Consider the following 21,151-nt stretch of genomic DNA (forward strand, 5'->3'; position numbering starts at 1 on the left):
TTCCTCTCCCCCTTTTAAAAATAAGTGTATATTTCAGTTAAAAGCTGACTTTACCGCCTAAAACCACGTTTCACTTCCTTGTATATAGTCTTCACTGTTTCCCTATCAACTGCTTACATTCACTTTTCAAAATATATACCTTTTATTATATTACTGAAGTATGCAAGAACCCTAACCATAGACCAGGACCACACTGTACTAGCAGCTGTGCAAACACAGAACAAAAAATGTAGATTGCAAGCTCTTTGAGGCAGACATCAAACAGAAGATGAGACAGTAGATGATACCATACAGGACAACAGAGAAGTACAAGGAAATAATGAGACAATATTTGTCATGATGATAGGCAGTGGTCTCAACTCAGTGGCTTAGTTGTCATCAAGTTATGTATAGGTATTAATTCAAGGAAAAGAAGAGGTTTTAAGGAAGAAGTTTTGAATGGAGATAGTGATATAGTTTTGAGGATGGTTAGAGAGAGACAACATGGGAAAAACACAGAGGTAACTCTTTGACAATTTAATAAATTTAATAATTTGGCATTTTGGTCCAATCAGGGATGGGAGTTACCTTAAAAGTATACACAAATAGCTTATGTTTGATGTGACAGAGAAAGCAAAGCCAATATGGGAATGCAAAGAAAGGTAGAGAGGTAAAGAGGGAATTAGGGCAGGACAGAATCACAGAAGCCGAAGGAGAGAACATTTCAAGAAAAAGAGCATAGGCGATGATGTTGAAGGCAGCTGACAGGTCAAAAAGGACAAGGAAGGAATACTGGTTCTGAGTTTTGGCTAAGAAGCTCCTTAGAGACATGGGAGAAAGCAGTTTCAATGGAGTGCCTGGAGTAAAAGCCAGACAGGAGAGAGCATAGGATGGAAATGGAGGAGAGGAATTTCAGATGGTGATTGTAAACCCTGTGTCCAATGAGGTTAGAGATGAGAGGAAGAAGAGAAATGGGACAGTGGTAAGAGAGGCAAGTAGGATCAAGTACGATTTGGGACTTTTTGTTTATTTTGTTTAGAATTCTTTAAAATGAGAATGAGCATGCTTGCAGTCTGACAGGAAAGAGCAAGAGGGGAGTGAGTAACTGAGGAGAAGAGTAAGGTGGGGCATGAGCATGGGTGCTAGGGACATCAAGAAAAGGGATGAGACAGTGTCACGAGGGCAAATGGAGGAGAGCAGACATGAAATTCTGCATCTTTGCCAGGGGAAAAGGAGAAGAAAGTTGTTGGCGGGGAAAGGAAAGGAAGGCAAGCTACCAGGAAAGAGAAGATCATATAAACTGCATTTTTGGGTTACGTAAGCAAGCCATATGGATTAAACTAGATTTTTTATTCAAACAAATCACAGAAATATAGCAGCTATCCCACCATGTACTCCTTTACACTTTTGCCAGCTCCCTCTTGTGTTTTTAAGTATGTATTGCATTGAGTCGCTCCATCTCCATTCCATTACCATTGGATCCAACAAGAAACCCAGTTACCTTGAATCCAAATTGTTATATATTTTAAAGCAAAAAGGTAGTGATAACAATTTAAAATATTTTCAAACACAGAATAGATCATGTAAGTATTTGAACAAGACTAAATTAACCCCATGAGTTTCTGCAATAGATATATGCTCTTTTTCTTTTTCTTTTTCTTTTTCTTAGAAAACTGTACAAGTGAGATTCCAGTGTGTCAACCTGTGGTTTTCAAAATCATATAAATCTACTTCCATTTCTGAATTAAAATGCATTAAAACCAACCAGAAAAAGGAGCAGTCTTACCTCAACCTCTGTATTCTTTATACTGTTTACAAATTTTCAAAGAGAATTCACAATTAATTTCCTATTATGAATCAAGTAACATTCATGTGCACTGCTTTCATGTGAATTACATGCAAGAATCTGTAAACGATTTTTCCATTTGACTTATGTGCAAACTCACCTTAGGAAATGTAAATTATTCATGGACAAAACCAAGAGTATTTTTAAAACACTAATTTGCAATTCTCTTAATCATTTAGAGATATTTATAAATCCTTTCATTCTACAAATAAAAAACAAAAAGAATCGGTATACCAGCTGACTCTTTTAAGAGTCTTTAAATAGAGCTTTATTTCTATAGTGCAAGAGCAGATCACAAGACCTTGTTACTGAATTCTTCTTATTGATGTTTTCTACTTTCAAATTAAAGAGCTAGTTAGTTAACGACAAACCCCCTCCGCCCCACCAATATAAAATCCAAGTAGTAAAAACTGTTTAATGACTTGTTCTGTAGCTGATGTTCTTCGATATATGTTATACGAGGCCATTCCATACCAGGTGTATGCATGCCCAGTGCCCCAGAGTCAGAGATCTTTTCCCTTAATGGTATCTATCAGGGTAGCTTATGTACCCTAATCTATCTCATACTGGTGCACAGTGGTATAAAGAATGGAGCTACCCAATAGCACCCACTGAGTTCATTCCTTACCATTTATGATATAGAAGGAAAGGTGGTGGGCTGTGGAATGGACATATACAACACATCTTCAAGAACAATAACAGTTACAGAATAAGTTGATAATGGCTTTTTTCTTCTTCGAATGACATATGTTGGGAAACTAACACAGCAGGGCACAGATTATCCAACAAGTTTTTGGACTGCATTGGCACTACTAGGGGGAAGCTGTTCTTGATTTGATTTTAACAAATAGAGAGCAACTGGCTGAAAATTTGAAAGCAGAAGCCAGCTTGAGTGAAAATTATCATGAAATCATAGAGTTCATGTTTCTAAGCAATGGTAGAAGGAAGAATACCAAAATAGAGACTGGTAGGTAAGGTTCCATGGGAAGTAAGACTAAGAGGAAAAACAACTGAAGAGAGCTGGCAGTTTTTTAAAGGGGCATTATTAAGGGACCAAAAGCAAACTATTCCACTGTGTAGGAAAGATACAAAGCATGAAAGGAGACAACCTTGAATCAACCAGGCGATCTTACATGATCTAAAAATCAAAAAGGAATCACATAAAAAGTGGAAACTAGGTCAAATCACAAAGGATGAATATAAGCAAACAATACAGGTATGCAGGGAAAAGATTTAGAAAGGCAAAGGCACAAAAAGCTAAATCTAGCTAGAGCCATAAAGGGTAACAAGAAGATATTCTACAAATATATTAGAAGCAAGAGAAAGGCCGAGAACAGGGTACGCCCATTGTTCAGTGAAGAGGGCAAATCTGGTAACAGAAACAAATAATAGGAAGCTTGGAAATGGCAGACGAATGACTTATTTGACTCAATTTGACGGTGACGTGATGCCTAACATAGTGAATGCTAGTGGAAATGGGGTAAGTTTAGAACTTAAAATAAAAAAAGAACAAGTTAAAAATTACCTAGAAAAGTTAGATGTCTGCAAGTCACCAGGGCCTGATGAAATGTATCCTAGACTACTCAAGGAGCTGATAGAGGAGGTCTCTCATCCTTTAGCTATCATCTCTGAAAATCACGGAGAGATTCCAGAGCACAGGAAAAGGGCAAATATAAAAAGGGAAATAAAAACAACCCAGGAAACTACAGATCAGTCAGTTTAACTTCTGTGCAAGGATAGACAATGGGGGCAAGTAATTAAGGAATTCATCTGTAAACATCTAGAAGATAAGTTGATAGGAAACAGCCAGAATGGATTTATAAAGAACAAATCATGTCAAACCAATCTGATACTTTTCTTTGATAGCATAGCAAGCTTTGTGTATAAGGGAGAAGCGGTGGATATGGTATACTTAGACACCAGCATTTGACGTGGTCTCACATGATCTTCTTATCAATAAACTAGGGAAATACAACCTAGATGGGTCTACTATAAGGTGGGTGCATAACTGGCTGGATAACTGTTCTCAGAGAGTAGTTACTAATGAGTCACAGTCATGCTGGAAGGGCCTAACAAGTGGGGTTTCACAGGGGTTCTGTTTTGGGGCTGGTTCTGTTCAATATGTTCACCAACTATTTAGATGATGGCACAGAAAGTATGATTATTAAGTTTGCGGATGATACCAAGCTGGGAAGGGTTGCAAGTGCTTTGGAGGATAGGCTCAAAATTCAAAATGATGTGGAAAAACTAGAGAAATGTTCTGAGGTAAATAGGATGAAGTTTAATAAGGACAAATACAAAGGTACTCCACTTAGGAAAGAACTATATTTCATACATACAGAATGGGAAATGATTGTCTAGGAAGGAGTACTGCTGAAAGGTATTTAGGGGCCGTAGTAGATGACAAGTTAAACATGAGTCAACAGTGTGATACTGTTGCAAAAAAAGCAATCATGATTCTGGGATGCATTAATAGGAGTGTTGTGAGCAAGACACGATAAGTCATTCTTGTGATCTACTCTTTGCTGATTAGGCCTCAATTGGAGTATTGTGTCCAGTTCTGGGCACCACATTTCAAGAAAGATGTGGAGAAATTGGAGAAAGTTGAGAGAAGAGCAACAAAAATGATGAAAGGTCTAGAAAACATGAGGGAAGACTGAAAGAACTGGGCTTGTTTAGTTTAGAAAAGAGAAGTCTGAGGAGTGGACAGGATAACGGTTTTCAAGTATCTATAAGGGTGTTATAATAAGGAGGAGGGAGGAAAATTGTTCTCCTTGGCCTCTGATGATAGGACATGGGCTTAAATTACAGCAAGGGAGGCTTAGGTTGGACATTAGGAAAAGATTTTTAACTGTAAGGGTGGTTAAACACTGGAATAAATTACCTAGGGAGATTGTGGAATCTCCATCACTGGAGATATTTAAGAGCAGGTTAGACAGACACTTGTCAGAGATGATGTAGACCAGGGCTACTCAACTTTGGAAGACCCGGGGCCACATAAATACTCACAGCAAATGCCGAGGGCCACAACTTAAGTGTGGTTGCGTATATATGCAAATAGTTTATTTCATACTGATGGGCATGAATACAAAGATTAAGGCAAGACTATACAACATGCAGGCCCCATTTAAGTCAGTTCTGCTGATATTAATAAAGTGCAATATTTACCCAATTTCCACTCATATGACAACACTTAACGAGCAATGACAGTCCAGGAATTTAACTACTAAAATGCATATCAACAGAAGACCATTGTACTGACTTGCCGTTGTGAAGCACGTTCCTAGTGGAGGCCATGTTCAAAGGATCCACCCCACCTAAACCCAAACTGCACCAAAGGCCTCAAACAAATGGGCTGTGGGAGTAGCCCTGATTTAGACAGTGCTTGGTCCTGCTGTGAGGGCAGGGCACTGGATCTGATGATCTCTCAAGATCCATTCCAGTTCTAGTATTCTATCATTTGATGATTTCTATGACAAGTCTATTACTGCTTGTAAGTCACCTAAAGTAGAAGTGCAGTCCAGAGATTTTGGAGTCTACAGTGACTAAGGACCTGCTTATCCAAACCTGGAATCATCTCTTGAATGATTAGATGTAGCATGATGAGTAGCAAAGGTGTATATTAATAACCAAGCTGCAGCTTTACTAATGTCTATTATGGGTACTTGAACCAAAGCTGTTGGAAGTGCTTGAGATCTTATAGAGCATGTTACCACTGTGTCGTAACAGACATATGTATGATGAAATCTAGCACAAAATCCTCTACACCTTTCATACTAGTATCTGCATGTACTAAATTACATGAAAAGCTGGGCTGATGATTTAAGAGAGACCTGTTTCTAAGTAAAAAGCCAATGCCCTTCTTAGAAAGAACATAAGAGCACATCTTAGAGCCTCTCCTCATCCTTGTATGAGAATGGGGAGTAAGAATGAAATTCAGTAAATATATAAGTTATTGAGGTGGTAGTCCAGTACTTCTCCAGTTAGGAATTTCAGATGTGGGTAAAACCATGTCTTTATAAAAAAAATTGGAAGGTCAGCTACCAACACTTGTAATTTTGCCACTTGTGCTACTAGTTACCAAAAATGCTTTTATAGACCGATTCAGGAAAGAGCAGCCCTGTTCTTAGGCCAAACCTATGAACAGGGTTAGTGTGAGATTTAGTGCCAGAGAGGAATGGCATCCATGCCCTGAGGATATAACCTGTCCAGATCCTTTCAGAATCTGACTGACATAGGATTAGTAAACAGTGAACAGCCCATAATTAGAGGGTAGGAAGCAGAGATAGCTGCCAGTTAAACAAATAGCCCAAAATATATTGGATGGCATAAAAAGAATTGCTTCCACTTCAACAGTGAAGTATAATCTACTAGATGGCTTCCTGTTGGTTCAGGAGAATGTTTTGCACATTCTCCAAAGCTTCACTTTCTGCAGTACTAACCTTGAAGCATCCAGAGTATAAGATGGAGAGTGGTCAAGTTGAGATGTAGCAAGAAACTATGGTTCTTGGAAATTAGGTTGTGTTTCGTAGCTAGCATTAAAGGAGACCCAGCAGATAGGGCTCCACAGACTGGAGAACCAATGCTGGTCAGGCTGATCTACTGCTAGGGTACCACAAAGGGAAAAATCTCCAACACCAGTGTGCTTGGCATGCATGCAACTTTAATAATAGGTGCCTCTGTGATACACACTCAGATAGTAGTTTATTTTGTACTTAATGTACACGAAACCTTTAAAGCCAATGAATTTCAAGTTTTTCAACATTAGTTATGTTCACTACTCCCTCGTGAAGTGGTATTATACACAGTTTAAAGATGGGGAGACAAGCACAAATATTAGGTGACACCGAAGGTCACAGAAGCTTTGCCAGATTCTGGAATGCTTATGATCAGTTTCTTGTTCTAACCACTGGCTGCGCTTCAATGAATGCGAGAAAAATACCTCCCACTCTCTCCTGTCCCAAACACTACTACCTAAAACAATGTGACAGAGTGCTACTTGATATTATTTAAATATAAAACAGCTCTGAATTGTTTCTCTGGCATTTTATTTACCCACATGAACATTTCCTTTAGAAAAAGATATAGTCCCTGCTGCTGAGACAGATTTCTTAAGGTTGGATGGAGCTGGAGGAAAGGTTTACCTTTGGGAGGCAAAAGGTCTGCCCTGGGACTGGTCTAAAAGTGGTTGTGGTTTAGAGAGCAAGTTCAGTTATTCTAAGACTGGAGAAACTAATGTATTTGTATGTGTTACAAGGAAGGACTACCCACACATACGCATATATAGTTGATGTATTTTTGTAAGAGTGGAATAAGTGCCTCTATGTTTAACATTTTTATTCTGACACTTATTTGTTTGGCATTAAAACAGGAAAAGAAAACAAAATCATTGTGTATCCAAAAAAAAAAAAAAGGGGGATGTGACTACTTAGTTGTTCTTCTGACCTAGAAAGACATCGTGACAGGAAAGCTGCATTATTTTTCATTGTAAGAAAAAACCCAAATTGCAACATTTAAAACTAGATACTCTCCCTTCAAGCAAATACATTATACAGAGCCTTACGGAAATTCCCCAGTTCAACTATGAAAGCATGTGATTTAGGTCTTGTCTATACTAGAGATACAGTTGAGTCAGGGGATCTGATTGCAACATGGCTGAAATTCATATAAAAAATGGGGTTTAACTGCAACCTGACCAGTCGTCCAGTGCAGCTAATACTTCACATCTTCAGTCTCCTGTCTCTACAACGAACCATTATTATTCATATTACAATAGTACCCCAAAGTCCCAGTCAAATGCAGGTCCTGTGTGTTAAACTATACAAACATACAAGGCAGCAGGAAGCAATGATACTAGCACATGATTATACTGTTAGTCTCATGATAGTTGGTGGTTTCTTTGAAGCCACAGCTCCTGGCGAGGCACAAGAATCTCAACTTACAAAAAACCACCCCCTTCTCCCCCCAAAAAACTGCAAGGGAATACAACATTTCTTGTTTTCATAAAATCTCATGTGTAACCCTTCTGCCAAGTTAAGCCAGTCACAGCCAGGATTGGGTTCAATATCTAGTGGTTCCTCTCCATCCATCCAACACAGAACTGGCTCGAACCTCCACTCCGTAACCTGTGAAATTCACACAACACCCCAAGGCATCTCTGAGAGGCAATGCTTCCCCACTCACAAGCACAGAGTCTGAGTGCAGAAAAGAAACATTTAATATAAGGGGAGGGAAGTAAAGTGGCATTGATTTGGGAAGACAACACAGAGTTCATAACCAAACCCATGAGTAACTGTCCCACCCCAAGTAGGTGGGGCAAAGTGCTTTTCCTCTCAGGTTAAGTCCAGCAATGTTAATGTCCCCTTCACATTCCCAACCCTTCTGTGCACACCATTTATAGTTGCAGGCCTTGTTAAGGGCAGACCCGGAGTTCAGAGGTGCATCTGCAGAGTTCACCACCCATCCTGAGTCTGGGTGGGAGATAAGCATCTTACTCACTCATCATTCATCCACCTTCTCACTGCTCTCTGCCACTGCCTTGCTGGCTATTCATCTCACCTCGCTGCTGCTGCTCTCCTGACCGCTCATTGCACCTCTCCATCGCTGCCCTGCTGGCTGCTCATTACACTACTCTGTCCCCTCTCTGCTGCTGCCTCTCTGATTGCCACTCATCACATTGTCTGCTGCCTTGTGGTGGATTTGGCTCTGGGCCATACCTAGTGATTTCAGCTTTTGGCCCAACCACAGTCCAGCCACAAGAAATTCCAGCATCCACTGGCATAAGTTTAAAATAACAACATAGACTCCTTATGCAGTCTGTTCTAGTTCTATCAATTGGGGGGGCGGGGAGAGAGGGGGAACAGGTTGAACCAGTCTTATAGCTCACACTTGGTGAACATGCAGCTTGCTGATTCAGAGTCCTCCCTCCCCAGTTAACTTCACAGAGCTTTGGCAGATGAGCCCTTGTCCTTTCCAGGTTCTCACAATTCCTGCATTTAATGTTACCACAATTTATGACCCCACAACAGCCAAACTGGTTACAAGGAGCAAAATACCATTGTAACAGTTGACTATCTAGCAGACCTAAGCAAAGCAGGGGCAAACTGTATTTACATAAACACACCCAGAATTTCTTTCCCATTCCAGATGCCTGCAATGGAAGCATTGATTCAGACCCTGCTTACATATGATTTTGGTGAATGTGATGCATGATTTTTTAAATGGTGTGGGTCAATACAGAGTTCTGTGATGAGGTAGATTTAGATTTGTTAGACATTCAGCAGATGGAGTGGCATTTTCCTCATTGTAATCAAGTCAGTTTGTGACCCAACAGCTATATTTCTATTAAATGCAGGGAGAGCTAACATATGATTAGCATTGTTTGTTATTTTATGGGAATACAGTATAGTAGGACTGTGCTAATTGTTCCAAAGGAAAGGGTTCACAATTACTGGAAAGGACTCTGCTAAGCAGAGGCTCGACTTTCAGAGCTCTTTGAGATTAGAAGGGCTGAGGAAAGGTTATTCTACGCAGGAGGCTGCATACCCTCCGTTGCCTGGATTGACTTGACCTGCTCCTCCCACTGTTCAAAGACCAGAGCTAAATAGGATCATTAAGAGGCTCTTTGTTATGTTAATTGTGTTGAAGTTGTGTTTCTTCTAATCCAGTCACTAAGGCTACGTCTACACTGGCCCCTTTTCTGAAAGGGGCATGCTAATTTTCCAGGTCGTAATAGGGAAATCCGCGGGGGATTTAAATATCCCCCGCGGCATTTAAATAAAAATTGTCCGCCGCTTTTTTCCGGCTTGTAAAAAAGCCGGAAAAGAGCGTCTACACTGGCCACGATCCTCCGGAAAAAAGCCCTTTTCCGGAGGATCTCTTATTCCTACTTATTCCTACTTTGAAGAGATCCTCCGGAAAAGGGCTTTTTTCCGGAGGATCGGGGCCAGTGTAGACGCTCTTTTCCGGCTTTTTTACAAGCCGGAAAAAAGCGGCGGACATTTTTATTTAAATGCCGTGGGGGATATTTAAATCCCCGCGGATTTCCCTATTACGACCTGGAAAATTAGCATGCCCCTTTCGGAAAAGGGGCCAGTGTAGACGTAGCCTAAGAGTTGAAATCACTGGGAGCTAATATCTCTTGTGACTGATGGGCAGAAGTCACAGACAAGAGGTAGATGGCAGCAGATGGTGACTGACAGCCAGCAGGGCAGTAGTGGAGAGATGCGATCAGAGATCAGCAGAGCAGTGGGAAAACAATGTGCAAGCGGCCAGCAGGATGGTGGTGGAGAGGTGCGACAAGCAGCCATCAGAGCAGCAATGAGAGCAATGAGCAGGAGGATGGTGAGTGATCAGCAGAGTGAGTAAGATGCCTTTTTACATCCCCCTCCCCGCACCCAGGGTGAGAAGAGAATTCTGCAGGTGCACCTCTGAACTCCAGGTCAGCACTGATCAAGGACAGCAACTGTGAGTGGGATGCAGAGCAGGGTTTGGCATGTGAAAGGGACATTTACATGGCTGGACTTCAGAACCCGAGAGGAACCGAGTTTTCTATGTACATGGTGTCCTTGATCCTGCAAAGACTTCTGGACGTTCTCAACTTCACGACCCTAACCACTCCTCTGTGACTACTTATAGTTGTAAAGCTAAGCACATGCACAAGTACCATTCAGAGTAACTCAATTAAGCATGTGCATAAGCATTTGCAGGGATTGGGGCCTGACTAAACTGCCCATGGTCACATCATCCATTTAAGATATCTCAATCAACATTCTGGCTCTAAAGTGTAAAGAAAACATTGCAGCATTTCACAACTGCAACTCAAATATGTAACATCAGATGATCTTACAACTATATCCGAATACTAGAAATCCTTTTTAATCCTCTTGCCACAGTGAACAATTAACAAGGTTTGTTCATCATTTAATTAAAACATAAATATATCTCCCCAGCAAAATGGTTTACATTTCCATACTGCTTTAAATGTTAACATGTAAACAGCAGCTACAGAAGTTTGGTGTTAGACCTCTGTGGCAGCAAACTTCAAAAATGGGAACTATTTTATTATTCCTTGCAAGACTTAATCTCTTCTTAAGCTTTTAATTTGGACTTTGATAATTCAAACAACATTACTGTCTGTAGAATCATTTCCCAATAATTTTACTAATGAATTACTCTTCAACCATAAATTCTATCAAGTTATTAGTTGGTAAAAGGAAAGCTGTGGCGTGCTTAGTAAGACATCACTTGCCCTCCAGTTCAAGTGTAACTGTTGAAATCCAGAAATCGGTGTGTTGAAGTGAAGGATGAAAAGCCAAACTGAGCAACAAAATATATAAAGCACAGTACCACCAAAACATGTCATTTGCTATAAATAAAGATATGGCAAGAAGCCAGGGAATCTGATATATAGAGCACCTTCTGTCCACCAAATCATCGAACGGCTTTCGTGCATCTACTACTATCCATAGCCAGTCAGGTACTCCAGTTTAAAACTACAGGAGCATACAGTAAGTATCCCAGAATGAAAGAGTAAATATCCTATTCATAACAGCACAAGAGTCATAATCATCATCTTATGACAGGGATTCTCTTAGTCTTATGACTTCAGTTGTTAGTTATGGAAGTGAGGAAGGAATTGCTTGTGCAGAGCTCTATGAAAAGTTTCATTCACAACTGTACCACTAAATATTCAATTTTTGACTTTTTAAAAAGAAGCAACAACAACAAAAACCCAAGACATCATTTTGTGTCAATGCAGCGTGGAAACTTTGTACTATATTGTATTTCAAGGGCAGTTTTTTCCCTAATGAAAAGAACACTGGCCAACATCAATGAAAAATTTCAATAGTTTCCAAGATGAGAGTGAAACAATGCAAACTTTGAAACAAGTAGTTGAAAATAATTGTTTTTAAAAGTGTTTAGGTCCATTACAAAATGTTGCGAAGTAAAACACATTTTGTCCAGCTCAGCTGAGAACTAGAGACTATACATCTAAGAAACTCCACACTTCTATTTTAAATTCAGTGTATACACTGGCAACTTAAATGCAGATTATAACTTGGGACAAAACATTTTGCAACACAACATATTTTGTTAAATATTGATCTTAACCACAACCATGGACTCAACCCTCCCTTAACTTTGGAGAAGTTCAGATTCACTCCTGAACTTCTTGGCTTGGATCTATCTTTATATTATGTCCAAACCACAGCCATTAAATCTCAGTAAAGTCTGTATGTGAACTTTAAAATGCTCGCGTCTCCTGTAGTACTGAAAAATAACCTAAATTAGTTCAATTTGTAAAAGAGGACCATATCCAGTACTATAAGGGAATGGACACAACAATGACAGATAATTAGGACCAATATCCCAAAATCAAATCCTCTTAGATCCAGACACCTGGCTATGGGAGGGGGAAGAGATGTCATCTGCACATATAATTTTTCGATACACCCATGGCTGTGTTGGTATACAGAGAAATCCTCCAATTAGAGGAAAACAAACAATGCTATACCTTTCAGAATTTTGGACAGATCTGGGTTTGTTGTACATTGTATAATCACTGTCCTGTAAATAAGAATCAGGACACTTTGTTATTGCCACCATGCTCTCTCTACATGGTTGTTGTTGACATACAGAACTCTCCAGTCAAGTCACCATCTTTGTGTTCTGTTTTTTTTAGAGCACCTAGAACAATGGAGTCCTGGACCATAGCTATGGTTCCTAAGTACTACTGTAATACAGCCAATAACAATAAAGAAGAAAAAACAAAGACGGGTTGTGCTATGAAACTTCTTGTAAAAGGATGAAATTGTCTAATTCAAAACTGTGAACAGAAAAAAATCCCACCTGATCCTCTAGTCCTATCTCATCACCTTTACCTTGTTGTTTAACCTGTAGCCCTGCATCAGTCTCCCATTCACTCTCCATTGTCAATTTCCCCACCTGACCATCACCTTGTCTCCCTCAACCATGTCCACTTGCCATCTTTTCCCTTCCCCCAATATCCGAGTAGAAGTCCATGACTAATTTATCAGCTTCTATAACCTGTCTTTTTTAAGTCCCCTCCTTCCTGTCCTCTCTTCCCTTTTCTCCATTGTCTCAGCCACTGATTCTTGCCTATCTAGATCCTCTTCTAGACCCTCTCCCAACTTGGCTCCCCTCTCGAAGTATTCTGCTTATTTTAATATATGTGATAGCTTCACCATTGCCTTGTCCTCCCGCCTCCATTTGTTTTGCAATATCCACCTGTCCTCTTTCACCATTGGCAATAATGTAAGCTTCTTGAGGCTTTTATTTAATTCCATGTGCATACAGCATGTAGCAGAGTATGGCCTGATCCCTGACTAGAGTCAATAGCTGCTACTGTAATATAAATAAAAATAATAAGCAAAAGCTACCTTGACAGCAGTACAGAGGCTACAACTGGGAAATGGAAATTGCTTGCCTAATTTGTACACTTGAGACCTTGGCTGACAATAAGGTCCAGAACACAGAAGAAAAGGAATGATCAAGTTAGGACATTGATCTGATTGACATACCAAACCAATTACATAGTGCTTGGGGGAAGATAAGAGTCACTTGCCACCAACTGCTGTCTACTAGGTAGAGCAGAAAAATACTCTATTTTGCTTCTCTGTAGAGGAGCTCAGCTAACCTGAAGGAATCAGTTTTGTATCCCATATCCTCTCATCTAGGTGTCTTGTAGGTAGAAAAAGATGCTAATCTCCTACTAAAGTAGTCACTAGGCACAAAGTGGATCAGCAGTAAGGAAGCAGGACCAGACAAAAAAGAAGAGAGGAGTGAAGGAGCCCAACTGCCTCCCTTGCAGTGGAACATCACATTATCTATAGTACTCACAGGCTGTTCAGAAAGGGCTCTAGGAGTGAGAAAAGACCTAGTCTGTATGTGCAGGGCCAGCCCGAGGCATTCTGGTGCCCCAGGCACGGGAGTGCGGTGCCGCCCCCAGGCGCACGCGTGGGCCCACCCCCCTAGGGTGCACAGGCCCACCCCCGGGGCACACGGCGCATGCGCAGCCTGACTACGGCTGCTGGCGCACAGCCCGGGGCCTGCCCCTGGGGTGCACGGCGCAAGCGCAGCCCAATCTGGCCTTGTCATTGCTGCTGGCGTGCGCGCCGGGCAGTGTAGGGGCCCGTGGCCATGGGGGAAAGGGCATTGCTGGCTGGTGCCACGGGGATGTGGGCGGGAGCCGGGCGCGCAGCACCTGATGGTAGCTGTAAAGGATGCCGCGTGCCCCTTACAGATGCCATCAGGCGCCCCCCATCAGTTGGCGACCTGGGCAGTTGCCCGGCTCGCCCATGCCTCCGTCCCGCCCTGTGTATTTGCACAAACTAGCAAAGTCTTACATGCAGCTGGAGGGTTGTGTTAGCATCACTGAACAATGCTCAAAGCTGCAATATTTATTTAGGTATTCACAGTAAATTCACCTTTCCTATGTCAGCCCAATAGAAATCCAACTGAGAACAATTGGGACATCATGCATAATCGCCACACACACACATCCCACAAAACTGTAGCAATTTGGAAAAGAAGTTTGCTTTATTAAATTCTAAATCAACATTTATATTTACTATGGTGTTGTGTGGAAGGCAGGTTTGTGTGAAGCGGCCAGAAGAGGTTGGAAGGGAAGTTCTATTTTCCTGACACTAAGTCTGGGTAAAATCTGGAACATGACAGATCCTGCCAATTTTGGAGGCTCCAAATTCCAAGATAAATGGAAAACAGATGTAGCCATCACAGCAGCTCAAAGAAACCCAGACTTAGCTACCCTAGATGCTAGAATGAGGGGTGCAGGGCTTTCACACTAGATTGAAGTGGTTTCCATTATACACAGGGTTGAGAGTTGTGGTTCAATGGCACTCAGCACCCCCATTATGTAAATTGTTCCAGCAGCCATGCCAGGCACAACATTGTACAATAGTTTCACAAAAATCTGGACATGACACTTTGATCCTATTGTCTTCTGGAGTTCAGTGACTTGCAATTAAGGCAGAAGTTTGAGATTGGATAAAAAGATTTGGAAAACAGTACTGACTTTAACAGCATCTTTATGAAGGTAGTGACTAAAGATTTATTTAAAGGGTAGGGAAGTATTGTTCTGTTTCCTCCTAATTTCCCTGATCCATGAAAAACTTTGAGAAGTCACTGAAGTGTCTAGCCTGCTCCCTTAAGCTGTAAAATTGTTGACAAAGCATGCTCACCCTTCTCCCAACTCTTTGTTCTTCACACCCAAATGCTCTAGAACTAAAACTCCCCAGTATTTCACAGAAAAACATGAGATTTGTAGTACCAGTTAACAAGATGCAGATAATTGTCCTGCATGCAGTATATATTTCACTTTATAAAAGTATATTGTAACATGATTCTTATGTGCAATACTGTTTAAAACACATTTTGGTATCACAGCATTTATATGAACCTATAGTAGTTACCTAATCATCGCACCAATTTTACATTAAATTAATATACATTAATTTACTTGCATTACAAGTGTAAAATGCCACTAGGTAAGCCAAATCAACTACAAAATGATTTTTATAATAGATATTCAGACTATTTGATAATCTAGAACATATAAAACTGGAAAATAAGCAGGTACAAATTTTCACCTGGTGTAGGAAATACAGTTATAACTGGATACATATTATATGGTAGATATGGAGACCTTAAGCATGTGAAAGATATTCAGCTAGTGATAAAAGCAATTTTAAAATTAAATATTTCTTCACTGAGCATCTTTAACTTGAATTATGAGAACAACTGTTACATGTTATACAAAAGGTAAACTAAAACTAAGCATTACATTACAAGATACTGTGCACCTAAATATCTGGGAAATACTGCAAACTACAATGGTGATGTTAATAAAAGCCACATATATTATCAGACTTCTAATCAAATCCATAAATAGTAAACAACTATTTTCTTTGCAAATGCATTGTTTAATCCCTAAGAACTAGGCGTGTCTAGGATGTTTAGGGTTTGATAGATTTTTGTTACTGTCTGAAATAGGACTAACCTGGATATAGATGCTGCTGTGTATGAGTAGTTAGTTTTTCTTGCAAAGTGCATTTTTCCAAATGCTCTCCAGCTGTGAACTGATGCTGGTCTGGTTGTTTTATAGAAAATCCTAATTCTTCAGATTCAGAAAGCTTGAGATAGAACTGTGATTCCAAATCATTAGCAAAGGAGAGGTTTGTGGCATCATGTCTCCCACTGTGACAGTCATTCAACACAGATTCTTCTTCAGTGTTCTGTGGAGGCAATGGAAGAATCCTATGGTGCAGCTGTGGACTAGGCAGTCTTGAAGATAAAGGAGAAGGAATAGGTGACATTTGTTTGTGTATGTTGGATCCTGGATATGAATTATTAAAAACATTACAGACAGCAACTAAAGAGGGCGATAGTTGCCTTTTCTCTTCCGGTTTAAGGTTGGTGCTTGTCTGAGAAATATCAGTTCTTAAATGTATTGGCAGATTTAAAAACAAACATTTGTTGCTCTCCAGGTGTTCTGTAGCTCTTTTGTCATATATTGAGCCTGGTAGGTTTTTGTCTGCTCTTGTAATTTGTTGTAGTCTCTTCCATTCTGCAGCTTCATCTAAACTGTCATTCTGGATAATTTTCAGAAGGGTTTTATTGACTGCTCCCACAAGGTTGCATGACTCATCAATAATCGGCAGGCTCTCTGCTTTGCACTGCAAAGCACAGTCATAGTGCTCCTTTTCCTGCATCACAGTGTATTTAGAGTTTACAGCAGCTTCTCCAACATTGAATACTTCAGCTTTTGGTATAAATTCACTGCACACTCCAGAGAGAACAGGTGTAACAGCTTCCTTATCTTCCTGAGTAACGGTGTAAGAAATAACATCAGACTCTGTATGTGTTTTTATAACTCTCTGAACACAAGCTTTCAAATCCTGTACTTTAGCAGCAACTCTGGCTGCAGGTTTCTTAATGCATGTTTGCTCAGTATACTCAAAATTACACAGGCTTTCATTTGCTTCTGTCTGGTTTAAGGCCTCAAATCTATTAGGTAAACTATCTTGAAAAGAGTTTGGTAAAGGACTGCTCCACTGCAACTTCATTCCTTTAAGTGTACCCTCTACATCACCTAATAGACCAGTGCTGGGATCTGTAATACAACTTCCAAACACATGATTCTCATATTCAGATAGAGAATCAGACGGGTATGTGTCTGATCTCGAAATCCCACTGCACTCAAGAAAGTAGTCATCTTTTCTCCATCTTTCTTGTGGTATGTTAATTCCAAATGGTAAATCATCCTTTTCTTCTACCACCAGGTAATTAGAACTGGAAAAGGAATCAGGAGAGATGCCAGCAGAAAATTTGGTAGAAAGTGTCCTGTTATTTCCGAGTTTCATTTCTGTCCTGTTTAACACAGAATGTTCCAAAGCGCTCTGACCCTTCTTTTTCACTTTCTTGTTTATGAACTCCTCCAAGCTCTCTCTCCTTCTGCCAGTTTTCCTCATCTTCTTGTTTTTCAAGCTGGGTTTATTATCTGTGGATCCCAGAAAGGATTCCTGTTGATCCTTGAAATTTAAGAGATCATCTTTACATTTCAGTCCTTCAGAGGCTTCCTTCAGCTTCCCCTCTTGATTTCCCATTTTAATACCCAGAATGTTGTGTGAACTGAGCAAGTTAGCTAACAGCTTCTCTTTTTCAGCACTTAGTTTATACAGATCAGTGAGAATATCTTTAGTGGTCGTTTGCTTGAAGAAAATATCTCCAACATTTTCATAAAGTTGCTCTCTCGGTTCTGTTGTCTCTGACTTTTCTCTTACTTGATAGCAGTTATGAAAACGTTTATTGGCTTTGTTGAGAGTTACACAGCCCTTGTATGTAAATCCTCTGACTTTTCCCTTTGGAAGATAGAAGCTGATGTAACAGAGTTCCATAATGGGTCTGTGTAATTGGAGGATAGTATGAGTGCCTTCCATTATGCTCATCTAATTATTCTTTCATTTAAATTATGTGAACAGTGTTTCAAGGCTTGCATGATACAGCATGTGATGTGGAGAATGTGCAGGAGGCATCTGACTAATCTTCCACAGTAACGTTGCCTGTAAAAAAAGGGGAAAAAAATCTAATTTAATTAAGGCAATTTTGATGGAGCAAACTGCAGCTTAGTAGCACAACATCTCAAATTTTCGCTCCATGTTATTTCTTGATACTCTTCTTTCCACAGGATTTAAAACAAAAAGGATGGTTACACTAAAATTCACGGTCGATATTATAACATTTACCCCCAAGTACTGTAATATGTGATTTTAAAAGATTATAGATCATTTTCCAGGGAACTTGCACCATCCTTCCAAAGCCAAGCTACTTGTCCACTTTGCAGCTATTTCCTTCTTCCTTCTCACCCCCTCCTGCACTGCTGAAAAGCTAATTTTATGTTGAACTCCACTGGCTGACACAAGTATCAGTAATCACCATCTTAATGAAAAGTGTAAGCTGCCATTTCTATGTCTTTTTCAGCATTTTCAGCACTAAACACCATGGCTACGTCTACACTGGCCCCTTTTCCGGAAGGGGCATGTAAATTTCATGAGTCGTAGTAGGGAAATCCGAGGGGGATTTAAATATCCCCCGCGGCATTTAAATAAAAATGTCCGCCGCTTTTTTCCGGCTTGTAAAAAAGCCGGAAAAGAGCGTCTACACTGGCCCCGATCCTCCGGAAAAAAGCCCTTTTCCGGAGGCTCTTATTCCTATTCCTTCAAAGTAGGAATAAGAGCCTCCAGAAAAGGGCACTTTTTCCGGAGGATCGGGGCCAGTGTAGACGCTCTTTTCCGGCTTTTTTAAAAGCCGGAAAAAAGCGGCGGACATTTTTATTTAAATGCCGCGGGGGATATTTAAATCCCCCGCGGATTTCCCTACTACGATAGGTGAAATTAACATGCCCCTTCCGGAAAAGGGGCCAGTGTAGACGAGCCCCATCAGAAATATAACCATTAAACTCTCAAACAAAATAGCTTTCAGTCATAGTTATTTCATATGAAAGAATCCCCAATCCATTTCCAAACAACTAAAAAAAGATTGTGTGTCAAATTCTTCCCCTATTTATATTCACACAATTCCACTAAGCTTTCCATAGGAGGAAAAATGAGCCATTTATTTTGGCTAAAATATCACCTCTCTTGGCAGAGACCCACAACTCACACCTTGCGGACTGGGGATTTTAAGGCTGACCTATTCCCTACCTACACTGTGATATTCCCATCAAGCCCAACTTTGTAAAAAGGCCAGAACATGCACTTTACTTTCTCTCCAAAGGCTTTAACTAGTGTATTCTCAGCAGTTACAAATTACCTGGCAGCTCCTACTGTGCAAGCACAGTCATTAAGGCAAAAGCATGACAGAGAAAGCAGAAAGAAGTTGTCAAGATGTTCTTGTAATGTCACATTGAGGCAAGTTTTGCCCATGGAAGCTTCATGCATGCATTTTACTATAGAATTTGGGTCATTAACAATACAAATATATTTTCATTCAAATAAAATCATCAGGCAGATCAACTTCCTTTATAAATATGAAATCTCACTCCTGTCCAAAGTGATTAAAATTAAGGTTACTTAATAGATGGGAAACCACAAACTTCAGGGAAAGTGAGAGACGAGAGATCCAAAAGAGAAAACACCTCTAACAGGTGAAAGGACTGCTTGATGCTACTCTCCTTATAATATCCTAGGTACTGGTCTCTTACCACTAAAATGGAAACTAACTGACTCTGAGTAATCTGCCACAAATTATGGTGGGCTGCAAATTTTGCCTTCACACAATGATTACATTTCTAAAGTGAATCAAACTAAATCATATTAGAGCCTTTTTAATTCTCAATGGGTATGTCTACACTGCAAAGTTAATTTGAAATAACAGCCGTTATTTCGAATTAACTTTAATAGCGTCTATACATGCAAACCGCTATTTCAAAATTAATTCAAAATAGCGGAGCACTTCATTTTGAATTTGGTAAACCTCATTCTACAAGGAATAATGCCAAATTCGAAATAGCTATTTCGAATTAAGTGCTATGTAGACACTTAATTCGAAATAGAGGCCTCCAGCCCTTCCCAGGGAGCCCTGGTGGCCACTTTGGGCACAACCAGGAAAACTTACTCTCCTCTCCCCCAGCCCCGGAGCCATTAAAGGGGTAGACTCTGGCCACAGTGCCTGTACTAGCTCCAAGCCTGCCAGCCCAGAGCCAGCAGTGGCCCCAAAACATGAGCCAGCAAGCCACTGGCAGCCAGCCCTCCACCACTCCCCAGGAGCAGTCTGCCAGCTCCCAGGAGCCTGACAAGGGCCGGAGAAGGCGGGCGCCTTCCTGGTCCAGGGTGGAGATCATGGACCTTATTCAGGTTTGGGGGGGATGCCCCCAACGTCCATGATCTCCACAATAGATGGAGGAACGTGGCCGTCTATGGCAGGATAGCTGCCAGCCTGGCCTCCAAAGGCCACGTGCAAACCCAGGAGCAAGTTGGCATGAAACTCAAGTTGGTCCAGCAAGACCCCCAACCCTGAGGCCTGAGCCCTGAGCTTCCCCTTTTCCCCCTTGCTTCCCCCTTCCAGCTCCCTCCTCCCAGGTTTTCCCCTCCCCTCTCCCACCTCCTTTTCCCAGTCTCCACAGAGGTTCATCCTCCCCCCCGCCCAGTTTTGTTCAATAAACCCAGTTTCTATTTTTGAACATACGTGTCTTTTATTTGACATCAGGAAGGGGGGCTAGGAAGGAGTAAGTGGAAGGACGTGAGGGAGGAATGGGGCATAAGCCCCTGGTGGGGAGGACTGGGGAGGCTCTGAGGGCTCCACAGGGTGGATGCTCTCCCGCAGAGCCTCCTGGATCCTGACAGCCCCCCGATAAACCCCCCAGATGGCAGCCTGCAGCAAGTGCAGCTGGACTGATGGCAACGACCCCACGAGACACACTGGCGTGCCCAGGGGCAGCTCTGGCTCCATGTGACTGAGTGCTGTGGTGTCCCGAGTGCAGGCACTCAGGGCACTCCAAAACAGGACTGCTTTGCTGTCCCTTATTGAGGTAGACAAGCAAGCGGGGAACCCTGAGAACTGACTGTCCACACGGAGCTCAGTTAGCCTCAGGCAACAGCCTCACACACTAAGTCCTAACCTGATGCCCTGCCGGCACTGGTTCCAGCCAGCCTTAACTTCGGTTCAGGGTCCACTCAGTGTGGACGCGCTACTTCAAATTAGGAAAACGCTATTTCAAAATAGTTTTTGTGTGTAGATGCGTTAATTCGAATGAGCTTAATTCGAAATAGCACTGTAGTGTAGACA

General features: G+C 41.1%; 1 protein-coding gene across 3 annotated transcripts in view; it reads right to left on the reverse strand.

Annotated features, from left to right (window-relative positions):
* FMN1 (formin 1) overlaps positions 1–21,151 on the reverse strand; it is a 372,953-nt gene that overhangs the window by 323,665 nt on the left and 28,137 nt on the right. For all 3 annotated transcript variants that reach the window (XM_089778461.1, XM_025189464.3, XM_075927044.2), the window contains exon 2: positions 15,867–17,928. In XM_089778461.1, the coding sequence (XP_089634587.1) occupies positions 15,867–17,814 (1,948 nt within the window). In that variant the 5' untranslated portion in view covers positions 17,815–17,928. The remainder of the gene's footprint in view (positions 1–15,866; positions 17,929–21,151) is intronic.

Source organism: Pelodiscus sinensis, chromosome 5 (assembly GCF_052426305.1).
Source record: "Pelodiscus sinensis isolate ZL-2025 chromosome 5, ASM5242630v1, whole genome shotgun sequence".
NCBI lineage: Eukaryota > Metazoa > Chordata > Testudines > Trionychidae > Pelodiscus > Pelodiscus sinensis.